Source organism: Epinephelus lanceolatus, chromosome 13, assembly GCF_041903045.1.
Source record: "Epinephelus lanceolatus isolate andai-2023 chromosome 13, ASM4190304v1, whole genome shotgun sequence".
Lineage (NCBI taxonomy): Eukaryota > Metazoa > Chordata > Actinopteri > Perciformes > Serranidae > Epinephelus > Epinephelus lanceolatus.
Genome location: NC_135746.1, coordinates 32,764,175 through 32,787,021, shown reverse-complemented (window position 1 = coordinate 32,787,021; position 22,847 = coordinate 32,764,175). Strand labels below are relative to the sequence as shown.

The 22,847-nt window shown below is 40.2% G+C and overlaps 1 protein-coding gene across 5 annotated transcripts in view; it reads right to left on the bottom strand.

Annotated features, from left to right (window-relative positions):
* The window catches only part of LOC117270786 (unconventional myosin-VI), a 184,796-nt gene that overhangs the window by 47,274 nt on the left and 114,675 nt on the right, over nt 1-22,847 (bottom strand). For all 5 annotated transcript variants that reach the window (XM_078174048.1, XM_033648647.2, XM_078174049.1 and 2 more), the window contains exons 19-24: nt 19,547-19,585; nt 19,211-19,304; nt 11,102-11,232; nt 10,924-11,001; nt 8,394-8,523; nt 727-817 (exon numbers count right to left, since the gene is read on the bottom strand). In XM_078174048.1, the coding sequence (XP_078030174.1) occupies nt 727-817; nt 8,394-8,523; nt 10,924-11,001; nt 11,102-11,232; nt 19,211-19,304; nt 19,547-19,585 (563 nt within the window). The remainder of the gene's footprint in view (nt 1-726; nt 818-8,393; nt 8,524-10,923; nt 11,002-11,101; nt 11,233-19,210; nt 19,305-19,546; nt 19,586-22,847) is intronic.

Sequence of the window (22,847 nt, the reverse complement as noted above, 5' to 3'; positions counted from 1 at the left end):
GGCAGACTGACACTGCTGAGCTGTGAAAGTGGCAGATAATGAAGACGAGGACGACGAGGGAGCAAGGGAGGAACTGGAGGTGGAAAGGAATGGAAGAGATCAAGAAGGAGATGATTGTAATGAGGAAGGGAAGGAAGGATGACAAGAAAGGGAGGCAGAAAGGGAGGTGAGGGTGGGAGGAAATTAGTGAAGGAAGAGAGGGAAAGACAGAAGAAAGGCAAGTGTGGAAGGTTGGATAGAAGGAGAAAGGAAGGAAGAAGCTGTGGAAAATTTGTTTGAAAAAGGGAAGGAGGATTAAGGATGGACACGGGAAAAGAGGATGAGGGGAGGGAGAAATGAGGGCAAATATGGAGTGATGAAAAGAAAGGTGGAGAGAGGGTGAAGAGGCTGAAAATATGGAGGACAGGGTGGAGCAAAGGTGAGGACAAAAAGGACAAGGAGAAGAGAAAGACCATAGAAAGCAGACAGGAAAGGGGGATGGGAGGATGAAGCAAAATATGCAGAAAAGGAGTAATTGGGTGGATAGAAACAAAGGTGGAAGAAAAAGGAGTGGACTAAGGAAAGGACTGAAAGTAAAAGAAGAGGTGGACAGGGAGGGAGGAGAGGTGAGGAGAGCAGGTATAGATGAGGTAACGAAGGGAGGAGAAAAGAGGAAAGCAGAGATTAAGTAAGAATTGAGGAAGAGAGGAGGTGAAGGGAGAAGGAGGAGAAAGACAGGACACCCACCGAGGCTTGTGCTTCCTCCTGCAGAGCCACATCCGGACGGTCTTCTGCATCTGGATACAGGCGTTGGCCCGGTACAAAATCTTGTTCTTCACTGCAAGAGACAGAAAGAAAGGAAGAAAAGGAGAGTCAATTTCCTGCAAATTTAACCTGTGAGGGCCGAGTCATGCTAGAAAAGAACTTGTGTGTACATGTGACCACGTTGGAAATCAAATGTCTTTGTAGCTGTGTGGCCGCAATCGAAGGCCAGATGAAAGGCCAGCCGTCATGAGCCATATTTCCATTAACTTGTCAAGCAAAGTTTAAGTGAACTTTTGAAATGTTGTGACAGAGTCCCACACACACAATGATAGGGCTAACTGTTAGCATCATAGAGCTAATCTTACCCAACGTTTATTTATGGGTTTCACAACAGAATCGAGCTGTTTCTGTGTCAATATGAGATTGTTGGTACAGTTAACCTGCACGGTGTTGGATGTAGCCACTGCTGCTGTGTTAGCTCGTGCTAACTGGGCAGAGAGCAGGAGGAGAGTGGCTCACGGAGACACTCCTTTACGCTGCTTCAAACAGCAGCAACAGCTGATCACCTGCGATCATCAAATCCCCTACCATCACAAATAAACTCCAGTTCAGTGGGAAACACTGAATGCTCATAATAATAGTTTCAGAATCTCAGACAGCATCACAACTACTTTGCAATTTTCAACGCCTATAAACACTGCAACAAGCAACACTATGTTTTTTAGGAAAGCTGCCATGAAATCAGGCATTTCAGGCTCCAACAATCACAAAAACAGCCTGTGAAATCCAGGAGGGACTGAGCAGCCATGTTTCACACTGTCTGGTGACAAAGACAAATTAATGCAATGATGCTAATGCACGGGAAAACGCCGACAGCAGAAACGGTCTCAGGTCTATAAAGGATGTTGATTCACTCCTCCTCACATCCCAACATTCAGACCCACTCAGCCACAGTGGAAACAAGACGTAGGGGTTTCACTCAGCCCTGCAGAGTGAGAAAGAATGTGGAGGGACCCCGCAGTACTCACCAAGTCTGTCAGATACAGAGTTATACAATTGAAAATCCAACACAGAGCCTATTACTCCCTCCAGACTCTAATAGACCCAGGCTCCTCTGATCTCTTCTGGCATGGTGGTGGTCAAGTGGGAAATTTGATTCATATGCTGTGGCACTGCCCTGCAGTGAAATCCTGTTGGATACGAGTGTTTTATTCGATTTCAGTAATAATGAACATAAACCCTCTCCTTGTCCCACTCTTTGTTTGCTAGTGTATAGGGCTGCACAGTTAAGGTAAAAAAAAGAACATTTGTAGGCTAAGAGAATGATTTTGCTAAACCCCAAGATTCATAAATCAAAATGTCTCTCAACAGAAATATGGCTACCTGAATATCCCAACCCTCTTGGAATGAATAGCTACATAAAATTCTGGAATTAATCAAGATCAAGTTTGGCAATGTGTTTAAGCCCTGCGTATCTGCAAATAATATTGACTAGTACAGAGTAGCTGTATGTGGGTCGATCTGGAGACCTTGGCTGCCTCTATACAGTAGAATGAATGATTAAATTGTCTGAAGGTGTTAGAGCAGCTCACATGTTTATAATCCTAATAGTGTCCTTGCAAGCACAAAGAGCCAAGCCGCTGTTCAATGACCAGGATATTGATCCAACCACTGTAAGAGCACCAGTGGGTGTAAGGGACACCAAGCACTCTAGCTATCACTCTTTTTTACCAGATATTGATAGTTTTTTTAATAATTGGTGGTAGGGGAACAAATTGGCCTCGTAGGAACAAGCTTCCTATGAGATGACCTTTGAAGCCTGTCTCCCCAGGTTGTGTCCCCAAGTATAGGAGATAAAAAATCTCAATTTAGTTTACAAACTTTGTCCTTATAAAACATGTCCTGTCATCCCCCTGACGTTCTGAGTCCTTGTACAGTGATTTAATTTGAATTGCTTTCATACGCTAATAGGGTTTACATTCTGTTACGTTTGCAAAATTCTTAATAGTGTACGCATTATTTGGAATTGGATTTCATCCAGTCTTTGGCAATGTGGATGTTTTTGCTGCCGTGCCAATGAAGCAAGTCTGAATTGAATTGAAGTGAGAAAATTAAAGAGAGAGAAAGAGATAATAAAAAAAGAGGGGGAGCTGGAGAGATGACAAACAGAGATCGATAACATCTCTCCTTGCTGCCAAATTCATTTCATCTTGTTATGGCCTCAGAATATTTAATGTCTACACCATCAATAACTGAACTGAATTAATGGCTTTGCATTAATGGCTTTACCCAACACAGACTGGTTATACTTTAGAAATCCAATGAGCATTTTCAAACCGCTGCAACATTATAAGCTCTGTGGATTGGACACATTTATTCATTTTTAATGTGATATGATGATATGCTTTGGCAACACTTGCCTCTGTTCAGTTCCTGCCAATAAAGCTTATTTTTGATTTGATCGATAAAGAGAACAGAGAGTGGGAGGCAGAGATAAGGACAGATAGAGGCTGAGATGGAGAGACATGATGAGGGGAAAAACAGAGAGACAGACACAATGGTGAAAGATGTATTTCTGATCCTTTACTGAAGTAAAGTACTGACACCACACTTTGAAAATTCTCCACTACAAGTAAAAGTTCTGCAGTCAAAACTCTTACTTAAGTAAAGGTGTATAAGCCGAAGGTACTTAAATTATGAAAAGCAAAAGTACTCAATGTGCAATTAAATGTTCCTTGTCAGTGTTTTACTATTATATATGAAGTATTTGGATTATTATTACAGCTGCATTAATGTGCATGTTGCATTTTATTGCTGTAGATGTTTAAGGTTGTGGTAATTTCAACTCCTTTTTGTAAGGGTGATTTGATCTACAGCAATCTTTGACTGTATTAAAATAATTGATGTAGCCATAATGACATCATTCATTGGTTTGTAGACTCAAAGCCTCAAGCCTCGAAGCCTCGAGTTCAGCATTTCAGTCATCACCATTTTGGTCTTTTGGAGAGAGAGGTGACCATATTTGGACGAGAGGGTGGAGCTATAGAAGAGCGTGGGGTGGATCTTACTGAAACTGAGATCACTATCAGCAGACAGCCTATCAAAGGGGCCACGCACTTTATTATGCATAAATTTAAGCCTTGATAACATTTAAACGGGTGTGCTATTTAAAAATTAGCTCCCCACAGTTGTCATGAAGGGGGAATTAGCTTTACAGACCAAAACTGTTTTTTTATACCAGGCTGTAAACATGTTTATTTCTGCTGTAAAGTCAAGTATTTTAACATTGGTGTCTATATGGATTAACTGGCCTCTGGAGCCAGCCTCAAGTGGCCATTCAAGGAACTGCAGTTTTTTGCATTTTTGCCTTAGCTTCACTTTTTTTAGCTCTGGGGCTAGAGATTGCTGCTTGACAGCAAGGCATAATCTATAAGATCATAGTGGCTGTCCAGTGAGAACCATGCATCTATAAAAACTCAACTTGCCATGGTGTCAGAAAAACAGCCCTGCTTTCAGCTTTATGACGATGCATTTTCCAGCTGATCCAAGAGGGTTTTTAAGGAGATTATTTAGCTTAGCAAGGAGAAGAATTCTCTCAACACATAGAGGAGCATTTAAGTTTTTATTAAATTATAAACATCTGCTCATTTTCAATAACTGCTTATCCAGATAGTCAACAATAAACTTGGAATGTAGGAGGACATGCAAACTTCACACAGAACAACCCGAGTCGTCCACCAGGTTCAAACCTGAAACCCTTTTGCTGTGCTACCTACTGCACCGCTGTGCTAACCCTCTTTAGTTTATGTAAACATCCAAAGTCATCAAACAAAAATCAACACATCTGGAGATACATGGTTTTCACTGGACAGAAGGAAAAGGGAATTCTTCGTTAGTGTAAAGTATAAAGTAGATATAAAGTAGAGGAAAATGGAAATACTCAAGTTAAGGACAGCACTTAAATAAACATACTTTGTTACATTTCACCACTGGATAGATATGAAGAGACTAATAATAAAAGAAGGAGACAGAATAACAGAAGACCCAAAGTGAGAATAAAGTAGAAAAAAGAGCAACTGAGAGAAATCAAATCAGACACAAACAGAGAGAGAGAGAGACGTGTTATGATACTGTAGAAGTCTGCAGTGACTGACATGAACCCTCCTCAGACACTGCAGTGATAAACACAAGACAGCAGACAGACGTGCCACTCCTCCAGGAGCTCAACCCCACATTATTAACAGCAGTCTGTCTGTGCCGCACAGCGCACCGCCTATGGTTTGTTTTCACTGTTGCACTCTGCTCCGTCCACGAGGCCCTCTGGGTATTTCTGTGAGCCATCTGTGCATAATGATCCATCTCTTGTTTGCATGATCGGATTTCCAGCATGTCTGCCCCGGCAAAACTGAGAATGATAAGTAGTGGATGTACTGACAGTGATGGCAGAGGAGCAACAGAGACAAAAAAAGCTACTGTGTATACATGCATGGAGGATTATTCATGGTTACTCAGTTTCAGGCTGACACAAGTCAACATAAATAGGTTATTATAACTTAGTGAGATCGTACTGAGAGTTCTGAGAATGAGGTAATGATGGCTGCTTTACTCTCACATTTAAGCACAAAGAAAGATGTCTTTAATTGGTTAGGGGAGGTGGTGAGTGACGCCTTCCTCCATCATCCTGCCCAATCTGGAACTTTTTGTCAAATTAACTCTGTCTGATCACAGCCATTGTTACAAACAACACACTGCTACTGACATTAAGCTGAAACTATGTGGGTAAAATGTGTGTCCAGTTGGTGATCATCAAACTAACTTAACCTGGTGGTTGAGTTGTAGACACAATTATCCCAACCTGATTGTGACCAATTAGCTGTTAGCCTTCATTTTCCAACATGTTAAAACCCAAGATGACTTCAACATACTGCTCCAAATAATGACTGTGAAGTAAATGTTCAATGTGGCCAATTAGACAGATCTGACACATCATTTCAGTGACCAGATGATGGTCTGCTCACATCTAAAACACTTGGCCTTTACAGGATGAATTAGCATCGCTGCTTGTTTTCCTTGAAGCTTAATATATTTCATACAAGTGTAATTACTTCTTCTGATTGTGGCTGAGGTGCTGTTGAATTCGGACAAGGTTATCCAGTTTGACTCTGCTTTAGATTTTTCTCTGTCACATTGTAAAGATAATTATTCCAAAAATCCTGTTTTGCCTCAAACTTTCCCCTATATCACAAGTAAATGTGGCTTGATAGTTTCATTCCCCTTGTCCAGTGTTCTGCTGATACTAATCTGACTCTTATTTCTACTCTTAAAGGAGCTCTATACGACATTAAGAATGATAATACAGCAGCAAACCACTTTGTTATGTAGAGATATAGTGGAGCCATGGCATCCTGAGCAGAAAATGAAGTCATGCTCCCTCTGTGTGTGTTATAATCCAAGCTTCTCTGTTTTTTGTTGTGGTAGACTGTCCAGCCACGAGTCCCATGTGTGTATCCCACTGGCTAGCTCAGTCCCACTGATATCGAGGCAGGGTCATCTCAGAAGTGTAGCACCCACCGTTTGGCTCCCCCTCACGTTAAAACAACACAAAGGAGGATTGCGCTTTTTACCTCAAGGGGTCCCCCTACAGACGAAAAACGGTATTGTCTGTTACAACTGTCACAAAAATCTTTCTGCACGTGCATTTGTTGACAAGCCAACGATACCAGTGAACTTCCTGAAGTTGGCCGTGTAATGCGCGATCATCATGTCTTCAGAACAGGTAAAGCAGCCTTACAGCATTTTGTACATACATGATTAGGCTGATTGCTTTATGTATTTATTCATTTTTTGAAACTCAGAAATGAGTTGCTCTCTGCATGTCAGAGCTGACCTCCTCCTAACAGCGCGCGCACACGCACACACACACACACACACACACACACACACAAATACAACAGAGTGAAGTCAGACAACAGCAGAGAGGCTGAGGTGCAGATGAAGGGAATATAACTTCAAGATTACTCTAGTTGACGACAACTATGCTTGTTACTGTAAGTAAGTGCGATAAAACCTCTGCCAGCCAGCATGTAGAAAGCCATACTTCAATCTGCTCTGTCCGCAGTCTCTCATTCACCGCTATTATGATTTATGATCACGGTCAACACAAGCACATCGCACTCGCGGTGCTAACTGCAAACTGTTGAAGACAAACCAAAATGAAAGCTGTCTGTATGTAGGCTAACACTTTATCTGAACATGTACCTGAGGCAGCCGACCTGCAGACAGTGAGTCTCCTGAGTAGAGGGTAACAGCAGTTGAGTTGATGTACCATCACAAGGATCTTGGATATATATTTTGAGGGCTCAAAAACTCGATTGTTTTGCTTTAATATTGTTACAGTAGCTTTGCTAGCACTGTGGCCATTGTTAGTAATGTCCATTGCTCGCCGCTGCCTTAGCCACCTCCATATTGAGAGTCGTGTGTAGAAAATCTGAATCATGGATACACTCTGAGTATTATACAGCGCCCCTTTAATATTCACTTACAGAAGAGGCAGCTTTTTCTAAAAGAAATGTCAGTGCTGCAGCTTGTAGCAAGGCTCACAGCGCCTCCAAAAATGTTCGTAACTTCTTGTTGATGCTTGTCTACAAATTTGAATGTTTTTCTCTGCAGGTTGCATTAAGATGTTGAAGCTTCCAATAGTAAAACTGCTCCTCAAAACAGTTTACTGCAAAGTTTTCCTTCATGTGATCATGGCAGCAGCTACTGCAGCTTCTTGTCACATCTGGTCACACAAGTCGTGTATATGAAAGTATTCACATGACATTAGAAGGTAAAATAGGTCTTATTCTATTTTATTTGTTTGTATAACAGATGGTATTTGTTGTCTGTCCTGGCTCAACACAGAGCCTGAGATGTCCACTTCCATGTCAGTAAAATATTCTGTTGGCTGGTTTATTTATGGCAAGAGGGGCATGGGGTGTCAGACTGACAGTCCTGTATCCAAACAGCTTAAACTGAATTAAACCTTAATCCAAGTATGGCTGCCTTAGCTGTCTGTGTAAATGCTGGAACATTGGTACTGTGTTTAATTAGAAAATCAGACTCCACAAAATGGACACTAGCATGATAAAAATATATACCAACAATTCAAACTAGAACATTTTAGTTTCAACACTACAATTTTTTTGAGGATGGAAGGATCTTCTATGCATCTCCGAAAACAAAATGCACTACAAGCACAACATGGACCTGTACTTGGATAGCACCTTTCTAGTATTTCTGACCAATCAAAGCGCTTTTTATACTATGCGTCACATTTACCCATTCACACATTCATACTCTAATGGCCAAGGCTACCATACAAGGTGCCACCTGCTACTCAGTGTTTAACACACTCGCACTCAGATGGCAGCATCACCGGGGGCAATTTGGGGTTCAGTATCTTGCTCAAGGATACTTTGACATGCAGACTGGAGGAGTAGGGAATTGAACCACCAATCTCCAGACTACTGGATGACCTGCTTCACCTTCTGAGCCACAGCCAACCCATTGATTAAGCTTTTCTTAATAACAATATACATATCAAGTTATTGTGTTTTCATGACAACACTTTGTCATTACCACATTTTCTCTGGTCAGGTGCTGCTTACGTTTGATGACGGATAGAGCACACCACTGGACCTTCTTCCAGCGGCTGTGGATGAGCCACGTGTTGACCTTCTTCACCAGCTCTGCCAGGTGGTCCGGGTCCGACTTCATGATCTGGTCAAACTCTGCAAACTGAAACCAGAGGTGACAGGTACATTATGAGAGCTTTGCCTCTGCACTGTCAGCGGTAAAAGAACAAGTTAGCTTGGAAGCTGTTTGTCCTCTAAAACCTGAGAAACACCGAATTATGTTAATAAAACACCAGATGGAGGAAGTTTACAAAGTCTTTGAAAGCATATTACGTTCATCTGAGGATTATGTGTGAAGGCATTTTAGATTCAACACCGTGGTTGGAAAAAGTGTTTGCTGACTTTGTAAAAAGCAGCTGCCTTACAGCAAAGCAATGGCTCTACTCACGGCCTTGCAATCACTGCAGATAATTGCAATTATATAAACAAGCAATATTCCCTGAATGACAGGTAAATCTCAATCCGCCCTCAGATCAGCTGGACATTGGACAGCCTTGGAAAAAGTGAGCGAGACAATGAGACAATACTGTCTGCTGATGACCATGTTTACAGGCACACTGGTATTCCAGTATCATTCTGAGTATGACAATATTACAATTATGATAGGGGTCATGTAAACAGCATACTCAGTTTTGATTTTCTGAATTAGGCCTTTTTCCGAATATAGCATTTCCTGATTAAGACATGCGGTATGTGACAATATTATTTGGGTCTCAGAAGCACTGGTTGGACATGTAGTCAGAATGTTTCTCAGTTGGGGTTTTTACCAAGCCTTGCGACACAAGGCCTCTTGCCTGATTATGGTCGGTTGTGTGCCTTGTACACAAACCAACTAGCCAATAGTTTGCAAGCCCGGGGCAGAGATACAAGCCCCAAAGAAAAGCTAACATTTCTGAGGGAGAAACACACCTACTTTAAACATTATAAAAGACTTGGATATCCAAAGGATTTTAGATATGTGCACATATTGGAATGATAACTGTAGGACGAACATCATAGGGGCGTTTTACATTAATCAGAGTATGCAATGTCTGGTCCCATTCCTCATAGAAATGAATGGTGAAGGGAATCCTGTGTGACCACAATTACAACATATTTTAGAATAGGCTATTTGGGTGGTGTTCAAATTAGTGTGAATTTGATTTTTTTTTTTTTTTTAGTGACAGCCCTATAAGATACCTAACCAACAAGGTACCTCATCACACTGATTAGTAAATAAGATAAATCCCAAAGTATAATGCCATAAGGTGATACTGCTCAATGATTTCTAACACAACCCGATAGTGTATATCAAGAAGATAGATACATGTGCACAAATAATAAATAAAATCTGGTAGTTTCCTCAACGTTTATCATCATACTGCCAAACCCTGTTCCTCTGTGGAGTAGATGTTGTCATTTTTCAGAAGCTTCTGTCAACGATATACAGATAAATATCTAGTCTGTGAAAATCCAGTCCATATTTCACTAAATCGTGGCCAGAAGCATTAACGTATATTTATTTGAACTACACTGAATTCAGTTCTCTCTTCGCCATTCATGCATCTTTTATAATAAAGACAAAGTTCATACCAGTGCTGTTGAATGCTTTCTAACACTTATTACATTTGATTTTAAAGTGTGCTGAGAGCTAGTGTGAGATAGTGCAGCTGGTATTTGTTGTGTTGTGAGTGTGTCCTCTGGGAACCTCTGACTTCCAAACCTTGAGAGTTTGCTGCTCCTGACTTAGAAATGAAAGAAGCAGCTGAATTCACAATATTATTTTCTAAATGTCTGTTTCTCCTTATTGTCAGTTTACCAAATTTGATTTTTTTTTTTTGGACAAAATAGTGGGCAGCTGTCCCTCAAGTTCCAGGTGTGTGAAGCTTCACATCATCAGCCTCTGAGCAGCCTGTGTTCATTTATTATGACCGTGAAAAGGACCACTGGGACAGTGGTTCAGCCTCAGAATCAAAGTCCAGATTTAACACATTAGCTACAGCCTAAAACCTGCTGTAAACTCGAACCATCTTTGGCTCCTTGCAGGCTAAAACAATAATCCAAAAGTACAATGTGATGTTAGGTCTATCCTGGAGGTCCATGGTTGCCTCCATCTGAGCAAATATCAGATCCCAGATGCTTCTACAATAATGAAAGCATCCAAGTTCAGCCAACAGAGAACATGAATATTAATTTATTCCTTGGAGGTAAATCTACAGTGTCAGAGTTTCAGTTTGTCCTGCACAGTGTGTGCTGGGTCTCCTGCAACAAACACACGCACTTCCACAAAGCACCCCTTGGAAACCACATGTCTAACCCAAATGTCATGAATTATTCATGTGGTAGAGAAATAAAAACCCCATCTGTTGGCTCTGGTTCTTTCGAAAAATCTCATCTCACCTCACCTCAGCAGCCAGAATGACTAATGTGCTTTCCCTCTGAATCTATTGTCTTTCTTTGGGGGAACAATAGCATTATTAGCTTGTGCGAGGGGAGAATAGAACAGCTTTTCAAAAGGTCTCACCTTCCCGGGCCGGAAAAACACTCTGGTCAGGCCGAACTTGTAGTCATTCTCATTCAGCCCGAGAGCTTTGAATAAAGCCTGCAACACAAACATGAAGGAACATCGATAATCATGTAAATGTGGCTGTATTGAGATGATAATAAAAGCTCTGATCAGGGCTGAGGCTCGGAGGACTGACCTTGCAGAAGAGGCGCGGATCTAGGCGGGTGAGTTTGGGAGGCATGTACTGCTGGTACATGTTGTATAGTTCATGGAAGGGAGCCCTGGAGGGGAAGCCGCCCTGCATCAGGTCCAGCACTGACACCATACCTACAGAGACAGGAAGGAGTCGCAGACGGAGGATTTCATTGGACAGGAAGCTCAAGTTCCTTTTGTGGTCAGGTCAATCTGACTAGCTTGAATATGATGAAGTATCTTTGACGACAGGGCTGAGTACAAACCCTCCAACAAGCATAAAAAACTGATAAACAAATTGATAAACTTGTTTATTTGATAAACTTGTTAGGCTGCTTGTAGTTAGACAACAATCACTACAGAAGAACACTGTGAATTATACATTATATATTATATTATATTATATTATATTATATTATATAGGATTACCAGAGTATTTATAATTCATCCTGAAAGGATCATCAACGTCTAAACTAAATTTAATGACAATCCATCCATTAGTCCATTCCTCTCACTCTAAACCAAAAATGTCAACTTTCTGTCACTACAGGAAAAGACAGAGAATCCCCAAAATCATGAAGACACATATTCTGCGAACCATACATCACAGTATGTAATAAAGTTTATTGGGAAAAAAGTTGGGAAAAAAGACAGGGACTAGCCAAAATCATGAGGATTCACCCTCTGGGGACAATGAATATCTAGGCAATTCATCCATATTTGTTGAAATATTTCAGGCTTGACTAAAGCAGAGAACCAACTGACCAATGCTGACATCCCTAGAGCCATGCAACATGTTTTTATTTCTCAAACAAAAATATTGCTTAGGAAAAACTACCGAAACCTGGGTATTGTATCAGCACTGGTATTGTAAATCTTCCAACAGCCCTCTACTACACAACAAACATCATTTAAAGTGAACTTAAGCACTACATGTACAACAATGCACCTTGTAAAAGGATCGAACCTTTAAAATAACTACATTAAAACAGCGTGAAACACATCTAAAAATCCACATCATATTAGGCTGCATACCATTTACCATCATTTGTCAGCCCTGTGTACTCTACTTGTACATTTAACTTTGTGACCCCGTTACCTTTTTCTCAGTGCCATCTGTGTGTGTTTTTGTTGTCAGGACTTCCCAGACTGTTCCTCATGACATATTAAATCAATTTGTTTATACAGACCCCCCCATGCACATGGATGATTTAGCCTCTTTGAAGCATTGTTAGTCATCTCATTTTTGCTTTGAAAGCTGATATCAAAGGGCTCATTTTCATACCTCTTTCATAGCAGACAGATGCTGCTAATTGGCATTCAGTGTAAATGAACCACACTTGCAGCAGAGACTCTAACCGTCACTAAGTTATCTCAGAAGTCCTTTTCCAATAAGTGTTTTTATGTTATTTTGTCTGTTCCCTGCACAACGCCAAGTACATTCAGTTTCACAGGATCATGTAACCATTTAAGTCCCAGAGCTTGAGGTAAAGACATTCTTAAATACAGCTACTATATCTGGAATATCTGAGGACTCAAAATCCAACACTGCAGTCCTGCTAGCTGCTTCATTAAACTGTAACATGTTAGCATAATAACGATTAGCATGTTTCAGACGTTAACTGTACAACACAAATGTTAGTATACTAATGATGTTATTAACCACTATTGCCTTAAACCCTAACACAAACATTAACTTTTGAACATTTTATGCTGATGATGTCATATTTAAAGCTACCAGCTACTGTGTCAACAAGAGGGCATTACTGGATAGCAGCACATGGAATTTGGCTAACATTATCCACTGTAAGCTAATGGTCATACATGAACAAGAAAACTTTATGTAAGAGCAAAACAAAGTGTTAATTCTAGTTTTAAAGGTGAATTTTCTGTGAATTCTTAAAGTAGCATAATTGCATTTAAACTGGCTGGGCAGTAAGGAGAATATCAATTATCACAATATTGTAGACCAAATACTTCATGATGATATTGTGACCATTACAGGGTTGACTACTGCTTCTTTCATAATATATTAAAACAATAATATTTTGCTAAATAATCATCAGTAATGTCGATATAAAATGACTGAGTGGGTGAAAGCAAATAATAGAATGGTCTGGTAAGTTGAGAAAATTACATCACTTCACTGCAATGCAGCCTTTAACACCAGAAAAAGACAACAGTAGTGATATTACAATATGCAAAATCTATGACAATAGCTTATCTCATATCCCGACATTTATACATTATGGATATATTGCCCAGCCCTAATTTAAAGTCAACTATTAGTGTGTCTATTCCTAGTGGTAGTTGTACATCAAAAGCAACCCAGCAGCCAAATTTGTGATCAAGACATATATTCATGCCCATCTTTGTGTATGGTAGCATGCTAACAGAAATTTCGTAATGGGAGGAATTCTGACATGAGCAAGTGTTGACTTGTTGGAGGCGTTAGATGGAATAGATAGATAGATACTTCCTTTACCTACAAAAACCGATCCAACATTTCAAACACTGTAATTGTCACTGCCCACATACTTCTATGCGTCCTTATTTTGGCATTGAAACATCCAGTAGGTGGCACTAGAGGGCAGGTTCAAAAGTTTCTGACAACATCAGAGGGTGGTGGTTGTAAGAATGCACTTTTAAAGAGATGCAGCGCTGTAGATGGTGGAAGTCTGTGGATCCATAAACACGTCATGACATTTGAACTGAGATCTTTTCACTATATTACTGATTCGTTCCATTCCACCATTTTCAAAATGTCATTGTTGTGTCCTTGGTTGTGTCAAACTCTAAACAGGCTACACTGCCCTATTTCATCTGTGTCCGTAAACTTTCAGAAAACATGCACAAATGTGAACAAAATGAATGCAGAGTACGTGTCCATATATGTATCTAACAATTAGCATAAATGAGCCTTTAGAGGACTTTTCATCTTGTAATATCTGCATGTTGAACCAGCAGGGTAATACAAACCATGCTAGCAAGATTAAAAAATACTGTATGTGATGCCAATTCTGTGGGGAGGAAAGATAAAGAGCACATTACAACTTTCTCAGTCTCACACCTGTGATAATATAACTATCCCTTGCGTATTCAGATAAAGCTCAACACTTATTGTGGGCCCCAAGCTGCACAAAACTCATATCAAACCTCCAGTTGTAATTGCTGTACCTTTTCCCAAAGGATATGGTAATCTTTGTGTCAGCCTTACTCAAGATATCTTCCTCAACAATTACATCAAGGCCATTTCCACGAGTGTGTATGCCTACCTCGGAGCCCTTATGGAGAGAAAGCACTTCAACCTGAATCCATGATTTTGTTTCACTGTTGGAAATATTTTACTTATTTGAGCCAAGCGGTGCTGAACATTTTATCCCAGTGTTAGTCTCCCTCCACTGGTTTGCCGTAAAATCACTCACTGGTTATTAAGTCCTACTTCTAACTTACAAGGTATTACACAGCTTCAATATGTCTCTGATTTATTTAAACCCTTTAAGCCTATCTGTGCGCTCTGCTCAAAAGAACAAGCTCAAGGCTGCTCTGGTCAGAGTATCCAGCCCTGTCTCAGGATGTGATTATATCTCGTTTTCAGGGGTCTAAACCATGATGGAGAACTTCTTTTTGTGTGTTTGTTTTCTTGTATTTGAGTTGTTAAGGTTTACAGATAAAGGACAGAATGACATTAGAAAGCTTTACCTGGAACTGGTGTGCTGCAGAATGCTGGATCTTATTATTGCTTGTACAGTGATTTAGACCTTAATACTCACATGAGCCACTAATCAGGAAAAAAACACCAACATCAGACAGAGAACAGTGCCGAATCAGACAGGAGGTGCACAGTTTCAGGCCCTTCCAAAGTAAATTAAAGTTTTTCCAACTAAAGGCTCTGACGTAATCTCTTTACAGAATCTGAAAAGGCCTCTCCATATTGAGAAATAAACTTTTTTTTTTTTTTACGAGGAAAAAGCACTGCTGCTCATGTGATTCCTCCTCAGACACACAAATATCCCCTTTGGATAGCAGCACAAGTGAATTATTTTCTATCTTTAATAATGTTTTTTTGTAGGATTAGGCCTTTTTGGTTGCTGTACGTCCCATTTTGAACCCAACAGTCTCATGTCGGTACACAGAGGCCTCCCCCGTCTAATCCAAACTATCAACGTTTCGATTCCCAGTCCAATAAAAGTGATAAAGAGCTTGCCGGGGTGCAGTATCTGAACAGGGCATCGTTGAGTTTGTGTGGATGAAAGCAGAATCGGACTCTCTGAGGATATTAAACCCGAGCTCATCATTTCTTTTCTCTCAAACCTGATGGGAGGGAGGGCGGGGAGTGTCACAGGCCTTTTTGATTCGGGGAAAAGTTTAAGAAAATGGTTTCAAAGTCGCAAAGCAGCATCACAAGACAGGAATCTAGATCTAAAACACGGGACGCAGGAAATAATGGCAGCCAAGGACTTGGTGTTCTCAAGAAGAGACGCATGTTATCTAGTTTAAGCTTTTAAAATACTGAAGGATTCTTACATAAAAACTAAATGTACTGAGCTCTAAACTGACGATCGCCTTTCACTGCTTTGACACTGGATGCATTCAGTGACCGTGTGCTTTTAAATTCATAAATTGTTCATTTTTCAGCTTTTTGTTTTATTGATAAAATCTATAAGATCAGAAGTACCGCTATAATTAAAATTATATTCTGCTCTTAAATATATAAATGTACAGCTCCATGGCAACTGAGCTGAAGAGGACTGTGTCATACACACAAAATCTGTACCTGGACTATTAATTTTTTCTGTTTAAGTCCTCAACAGAGTTTCTTAAAAATCACCGTCAGTTCTGGGCAGATTCTTCCTGCAGGTACACTTCAGCAACAACAAGTCTTTGTTCGTTGTGAATGTTTTGAATGGTGAGTCACTGCTGATGTGTTCTGTCCCTCTGTTTGCCCTTGGTTCTTTATCTTTCTGTTTATTAAGGAGGTGTGTGGACTTTTTGTATTTATTGAGTGTTTTATTTTTCACTATTGAAGACACTGTGCTGTAGAATGTGTATTTACCAATAACAGTCTGTTTAGGTGGAAGGGACAGAAAAAATCAGGATGTGCTAAGGGCAGATGTGTAAAATATTCTTAACAGAGAGAATATGTATATAAGAGAAAGGTCAAAGGGATGGACCTTGTCTATGAGACCAGGACTCACCAGGGTACCAAAGGCAGAGGAAAATCCAGAGGAAGAAATGCTGAGAGACCAGCTTTAGATGACACACTCACTCATTGCTGTTTAAGAGACAGTTAACATTGTAATGTTCAGTTCTGGGCACAGATGATAATTACCCAGAACTAAGATTTAATTTGTACTAATGCAGACCTGGAGCAACACCTGAACTATCAAAGAAAACCTCATTCAGAATTACAATGACATTTGAACAGCTCCCCCGGGAGACACTAAAGGCTTCATAACACTTCTTCACATATGCATTAGTACGCCCCAACACCTGGAAACACACGTGGATGTGTAAAATCAGTGGAGTTCTCATTTAAAGGGCCAGTGTGTAATATTTGGCATGGTTTATTGTCAATCTGAATCTGAATCTGAATATTCTACCCATTAATATGTTTATATAAGTGTATAATCGCTATAAAATAAAATTTGTTTGGTTTTCGTAGCCTTATAATTATGCTTTTATATATATATATATATATATATATATATATATATATATATATATAGCAAGGGTCTTGCTTTAGAGAGGTCGCCATCTTGCGCCGCCATGTATGTACGGCAGACCGAGCGGACAATCCAGCCAGCCAGAGAACGCGTTTTGCGTGTATAAATAAACCAAGGAAGACAGCGGAAGGAAGGAAGAAGGAGGAGGAAACAGCAGAGAGTGTTAGTAGTTCGTCGATAGAGAGTAGTGAAAGGTTTTTTTAGTTATAAAGTTTGCGAATGGACCACACTTACTATGCAACAGGAGAGAATGAACCCGAACCGTCATCTGCGAGGAAAAGAAGACGCAACTTCACTCCTTGTGATGCACTCTCTGCGGCGCTTTTCCTCCTGATGATATATCTGCTACGATGGTAGCAGTAGCACCGAATCCCATTCAACCTCTCTTCTCGCCCGCTCAGCATCAAACACATGGAGTTCCTCATCTGTATGCTCCGGCTCAAACAGGTATGGCTCTGGGTCTGTGTCCGCTACAAGAAACTCTTCAAAATCGCGTTCAAAGTCGTCCATTGCAGCTACTATAGTCCGGAGATATCGCTAGGCTAAATAAACAGCTGAGCTCTGTTTACCGGCTACGCTGTCAGTCAGTGTGCGGGCTGGAGATTGGTGGAGCAGAGAGGGGAGGGGGTCCTCACTCGGTGTTGTAAACGAGTATGTGTGTATGAAGTGTGTGTGTGTTCCGCTAGAAGAGTCAGAGTTTGGGACGGAGTCTTTTAACCCCTGGAGTGTTACCGGAGTTTTTGGAGTGATCAAATAAACTGGCCTTTTTCCCGAACGCTCCTCTGGTCTCCTGCTCGTGAGGGATTCATTACAATATCGTAACATGGTTTCGATTTCTAAATAAACATTCACCTCGTCGCTAGATAGACCTACTCCTGAAAAACTTGTGCGCAAGGATTTTTGTCCCTACAAGGCCACCGTTATTTACCCGACGGGAGGGGTGAGCGAGTGAGTCCTGCGATCTAGAATTTGACCACTGATGTCACTGTTTTCAACCCATTTTACACACTGGCCCTTTAACTTTGTTTAAATAATCATGAAAATTGCTATAACAGATTCTCACTTATCTTAAAAAAAAGACAGTAAACGCTTGGAACCTGTTTCGTGGTTTCAAAGACTGATGAAAGAAGCCTGCATTTAAAGGTGCAGTGTGTAGGATTTAGGGGGATAATTGGAAGAAATGGAATATAAAATAAAAAGTATGTTTTTGTTTAGTGTATAATCACCATAAAATAAGACTTTTGCTTAGAATGAGACATTTATATCTGCATAGGGAGTGGGTCCTCATCCACAGAGTCCGCCATGTTGCACCACCATGTTTCTACAATAGCCCGGAACAGACAAACCAAACACCGGCTCCATACTGGGCCATTTGCATTTTTGTGTCTGTCTGCATGGTTAGTAGCCTCTCCGCAATGAGCCAAACAGTGTTGGAAAAACACAGAATTTAATTTGAAATTGCTTTATTCAGTGTTTTTCTCCATTTTAAATCACCAGGTCTGTTTGTTTTGGAGAGGAAGAGACCTCTGCGGATAATTCGGCTTCCAGTAAAAACCTCCTCAACATCTGGATCTTAAGTCATCAGAGAAAAAAGGTGAGCACACATTAGCAGGTCCTGAGCTCACAGACCAGTGCCGGAGAAACACTGATTTGTAACGTAAAACTGCTTTATTTAGTGTTTTTGCCAAGTTTAATCACCTGGTTTGTTTGTTTTGGAGAGGAAGAGACCTTTGTGGATAATTCGGCTGCTGGTAAATAACCTCCTGAACAATGAACGATACAGAAATCCTAACTTGGAGTTCACGCTTGGCACATAGGAGAAGCTTTAGCTGGCTGCAATTTAAAGTCCTCACTGCTAGATGTCACTAAATGTCACACACTGCTCTTAAAAGGATGAATATTGGGAAATAAGATCCAAATATGTCTCAGGAATTCTCTCCAAAAGCTGATTCTGTGTCCAAGGACAGATTTTTTGCGTGCGTGTATTTGTGTGTTCACATACTGAGTGTTGAAAGAAAGGCGCCTTCTTCAAACACACTAACAAAACCACAGAAATAACAGGCCAAAACTAGATGCCTCTGCGTGCCCGCTAGAAACATGGTCCAACAACTCTTCCGTATTATAACTTGGATGTAAAACTAGAGGAGAGAATATGTTGTCTTAATTTGTGTTGTATTATGTTGTCATTTAGAATATCATAAAACTAGAATACACACCACTTTATGACTAATTATCAACTATTCAGGGAATCTGTGATATGTAACAAAGCAATAACCAATATAAAATCCCAAGATAACCTTCAATCCCATCCACAATAATAAACTTCTCAGGATGAGCACCCCTGATAAAACGTATTGTCTCATCTAGATTTGCAAAAACCCACTGACCGGAGCACTGCAGCTGGGAGAGAATCTGAGCGCCTTCAAACTGGTGGCTGATCATCTTCAGGTTTGGCTTAATGCAGCGGACAAAACTGGAGCCCTGCAGAGCACAGAGACATGAAGGGAGATAGAGAAACCATTACAGTAGCAGCAGGAACCACATAGCAAATCAGAAATTCATGACATCCATCACACTCAGTCTCGGAACATGATGCTCTGTGCGACTCGCGGGAGACAGAAACTGTAGGTGTTTGTCTCTTATGAGATTTTACAGAGCTGTGTCAAAGGAAAGCTCATCTTTACTGCAGTTCTGACATCAAACCATCGGGAAGAAACACTGACCGTGCTGCGGAGCTTGTCCAGGAGAATATTCAGCTGGGTCTGCAGAAAAAAGAGGAAGACGACACATTTTTATGATCAAAGTGAATGTAGATTGGAGTCTGAGCTTATGTAAACCTCAACAAGCTGGGACAAAACAATCACAGTCTTTGGTGTAAAAGCTGAAATCTGGTTCATGTAGATTGTTAGTTTTTTTCTCTGAATCATTCCAAACATCCAAAAAGACACAGCTGCATATCAAACAAAAAAAAAACAAAAAAAAACATAAAAACATAACACGTGCAATACCAAAAGAAAAATTCCAGTTATACTATTATATATGCTTGTATATACTTTAAAACAATATGTTTCTGTATGAAATTTCAAATAAATTTTACAACAAAATGACTACAATAAGACTTTCTTAAGCGCATGTCTAACTTATGCCGGCCTTTTCATTATCACACGCACATTCCCAGTGCTGGAATACAATCATGCGAGTTTAAACACTAAATACGGAGGGGGCTCCAGGGAGGCACGACAACCTGAACAAGTCTCTGTGCTCTTGTACTGTGGAAAAGGAGGAGACACTGGAGGAGCTGTGGCAGGAACAAGAGTCTGTGTTTAACTTTGGCATGTGTCTAATCCACCAACCGGTGCTTAATTTAGTGAGGAATCTTAATTCTTGAACTTAAAACTCAGATTGTCTTTAGATGTGAGAGGGTGTCAGTTTTTGACCTCTAATAGCACTATGGAGCACCAGGATGTGCGCACTCACACAGGTGATGCTTTATACATTCCTGCCAATGATTCCATATTTGGAACACAGTAAGGCACCCACAAAGAGGACTGCTCACAAGTAAACATGCAAGGACTGAAAATATCATCTCTGCACGTTTTATGAGGAAGGAAATACATTTAACATGTTAGACCTCAAAGATTCACAGGCTGTGTTTTGATGAGTTCTTTGTTCACATTTAACATTTTTTTCTTTTCAATATTAAAAAGAAACTACTTGATCATGCATACCTTAGCCTGGGAGGCCGACAGACTTACAAACTTACAAATTTACCTAGACAAGAATATGTTAACTAATAACCTTAAAACACTACATTAAAACATCCAACCACTGTCCGACCTCATGCACCCTCTTTACAAGGATAGATGTTACTTAGTTAGATAAACAGTCTCAGCTCCTCTGTTTAAGGTTTCACCGAACTAATAAGAGAAGTAACAAACATAGTACCATGCATGTGAGGGTCCAGGTCAGTCAAGTTAGAAATAGTGATGACAAAAATGAAAGATTTGTCACAATAAACAAGTTCAAAGACACAATTCCTCACCTCAAAGATCATGGGATCATATAAATACCAGCCAGTATAGTTTGAGCAGTTACACTAAGAAAGAAACGTTTCTCTGGATACGATCTAATTTCTCACACTGTTTGCTTTCAGCTGATTAAATATAAAGTCAAACACATGAATGATTAAGTCGAGGAAATCTCCCGATCTGTAAGGATACATCACTTCACTGGCACTCAGTCAGCAGGTGCTAATAGCCGAACACTTTGGCCAACACTACAGTCCTCCTTGCACAGGCGGTGCCAGACTTTCAATGGGATATTGTATTACTGTCTGGAACAAGACAATTAATCTGAGCGAGTTTGGAGCTGAAGATGCTGCTGAGGTGGATGAGTGAGGAACGCAAGGGGGGGAGAAAAAAAAAGCATTTGTCTCTGATAAGCTTTCGTGAAGAAAAGCCTTTCAGTTTGGTATGTATTAGCAAGAATCCTCTTACTTTGCAGGCTGTCGTGGGTCAAGAAGGATTAATTCTTTAGTTTTGATGTGGCACACTTAGAATACCAGCAGGGCACGGTTTCTGATAAGCAGAACTTTCAGAAATTTGCATCATCAACATCTTTGAACTGCAAGTAGTCACAGCTCAGCCATTTGTTTTATCCAGCTTGGAGGCCCAGTCGGGTGGGGTTTGTGATAAGGTTTTGTCTTGGTAAATATTTCAGAATATGCATTTTTAAAATTTTCTCCTTCACAGTGTTTTCATTTATTTTCACATAATATAATAATTTAAAGAATAAATTACAAACAATGCAACAGAAATGCTTCATTTATCAAACTCTTTTATTATTGATGAATCATTAATATTCCAACAAAAGCGGGCTATAACTTTCCCTGCATGGTCACCACATCCTTCACCCTATAGCTCCTGCTCATTACTGGTTACCTGCAGTGCAGGGGATGCATTATTCAAGCTGGTTCTAGCAATATTTTTTTCCAAGTGACTGTGGACGTGATAAGCACCTGCATTAGGTGAATGTAAATATATGCAGATGTAAATAAATGTATACTAATTAGGGTCAATAACGGAAGGACAGAAGAGCGTGCAGTTACGCCAAGCATACAGTGATCAAACAGTGACAGATTGTAGAGAGGACATTTGGCGACTGCTAGAAGCTATTAGCATAACACCGATGTCCTCATTTGTCCACTAAAGGCTGAAAAGTCCCCTAATGTGTCTACATGATCATATCGGTGTCCTTTGACTGATGTTCTAATAACAGAAACGTAACGTCCAATTAAAGAGCAGAGAGAGGTGGTTTGGCTCGAGAAAATGCAACTACAGTTTGTGAAAATTCAATAACCTACGTGTAAAGTTAATTAAGATCAAGCTCCCAGAAACAGCCATGGGCTTTGAGGCCGTAGTGGCCCCATCTGGTATTTTAGGATTACCTGATGTACACTGGATCACAAAGACTTTTCCCCATATAAAATCATTAGAAAAGACCTAATATAAAACAATGATTGTGAGACGGGTTGCTCCAGTCCTTGATAATGAGGGGCTGAACCACGATCAAAGCCGTTGTAAAATACCGTGTCAAAATGTTTGGAAAATTTAGTTACCAACCGGGGAACACATGATCCCCCCCCCCCCTCAAATCCGAACATAAACTCAGAGAGTTGGCAAAAATTTTGGTACACGAGCTGCCGAGTTGATGTTGTATGTACAGTATCATGGCGGACAGGATGTTGTTGGTATTGATGTTAATAAACATTGTATTAATTCACTTTCCATGACAGTATTTTGCTCAGATGTAATATGTAATATGGTATTAGGTTGTAACCGTTACTGTCCATGTAGAGTAGTGACCTAGAGTAGCTAGAAAAGTTATTTGGGGGATGTACTGATGTAGTAACAAGTCTGGGACAAAATAACTTTGTAATATAAAGTTCATACTTTTATCAATGTGTTGTTTAAATGCTTTGAGTAATATATTACAACACATCTTCTGTGTAGCGTCCATGTTGTT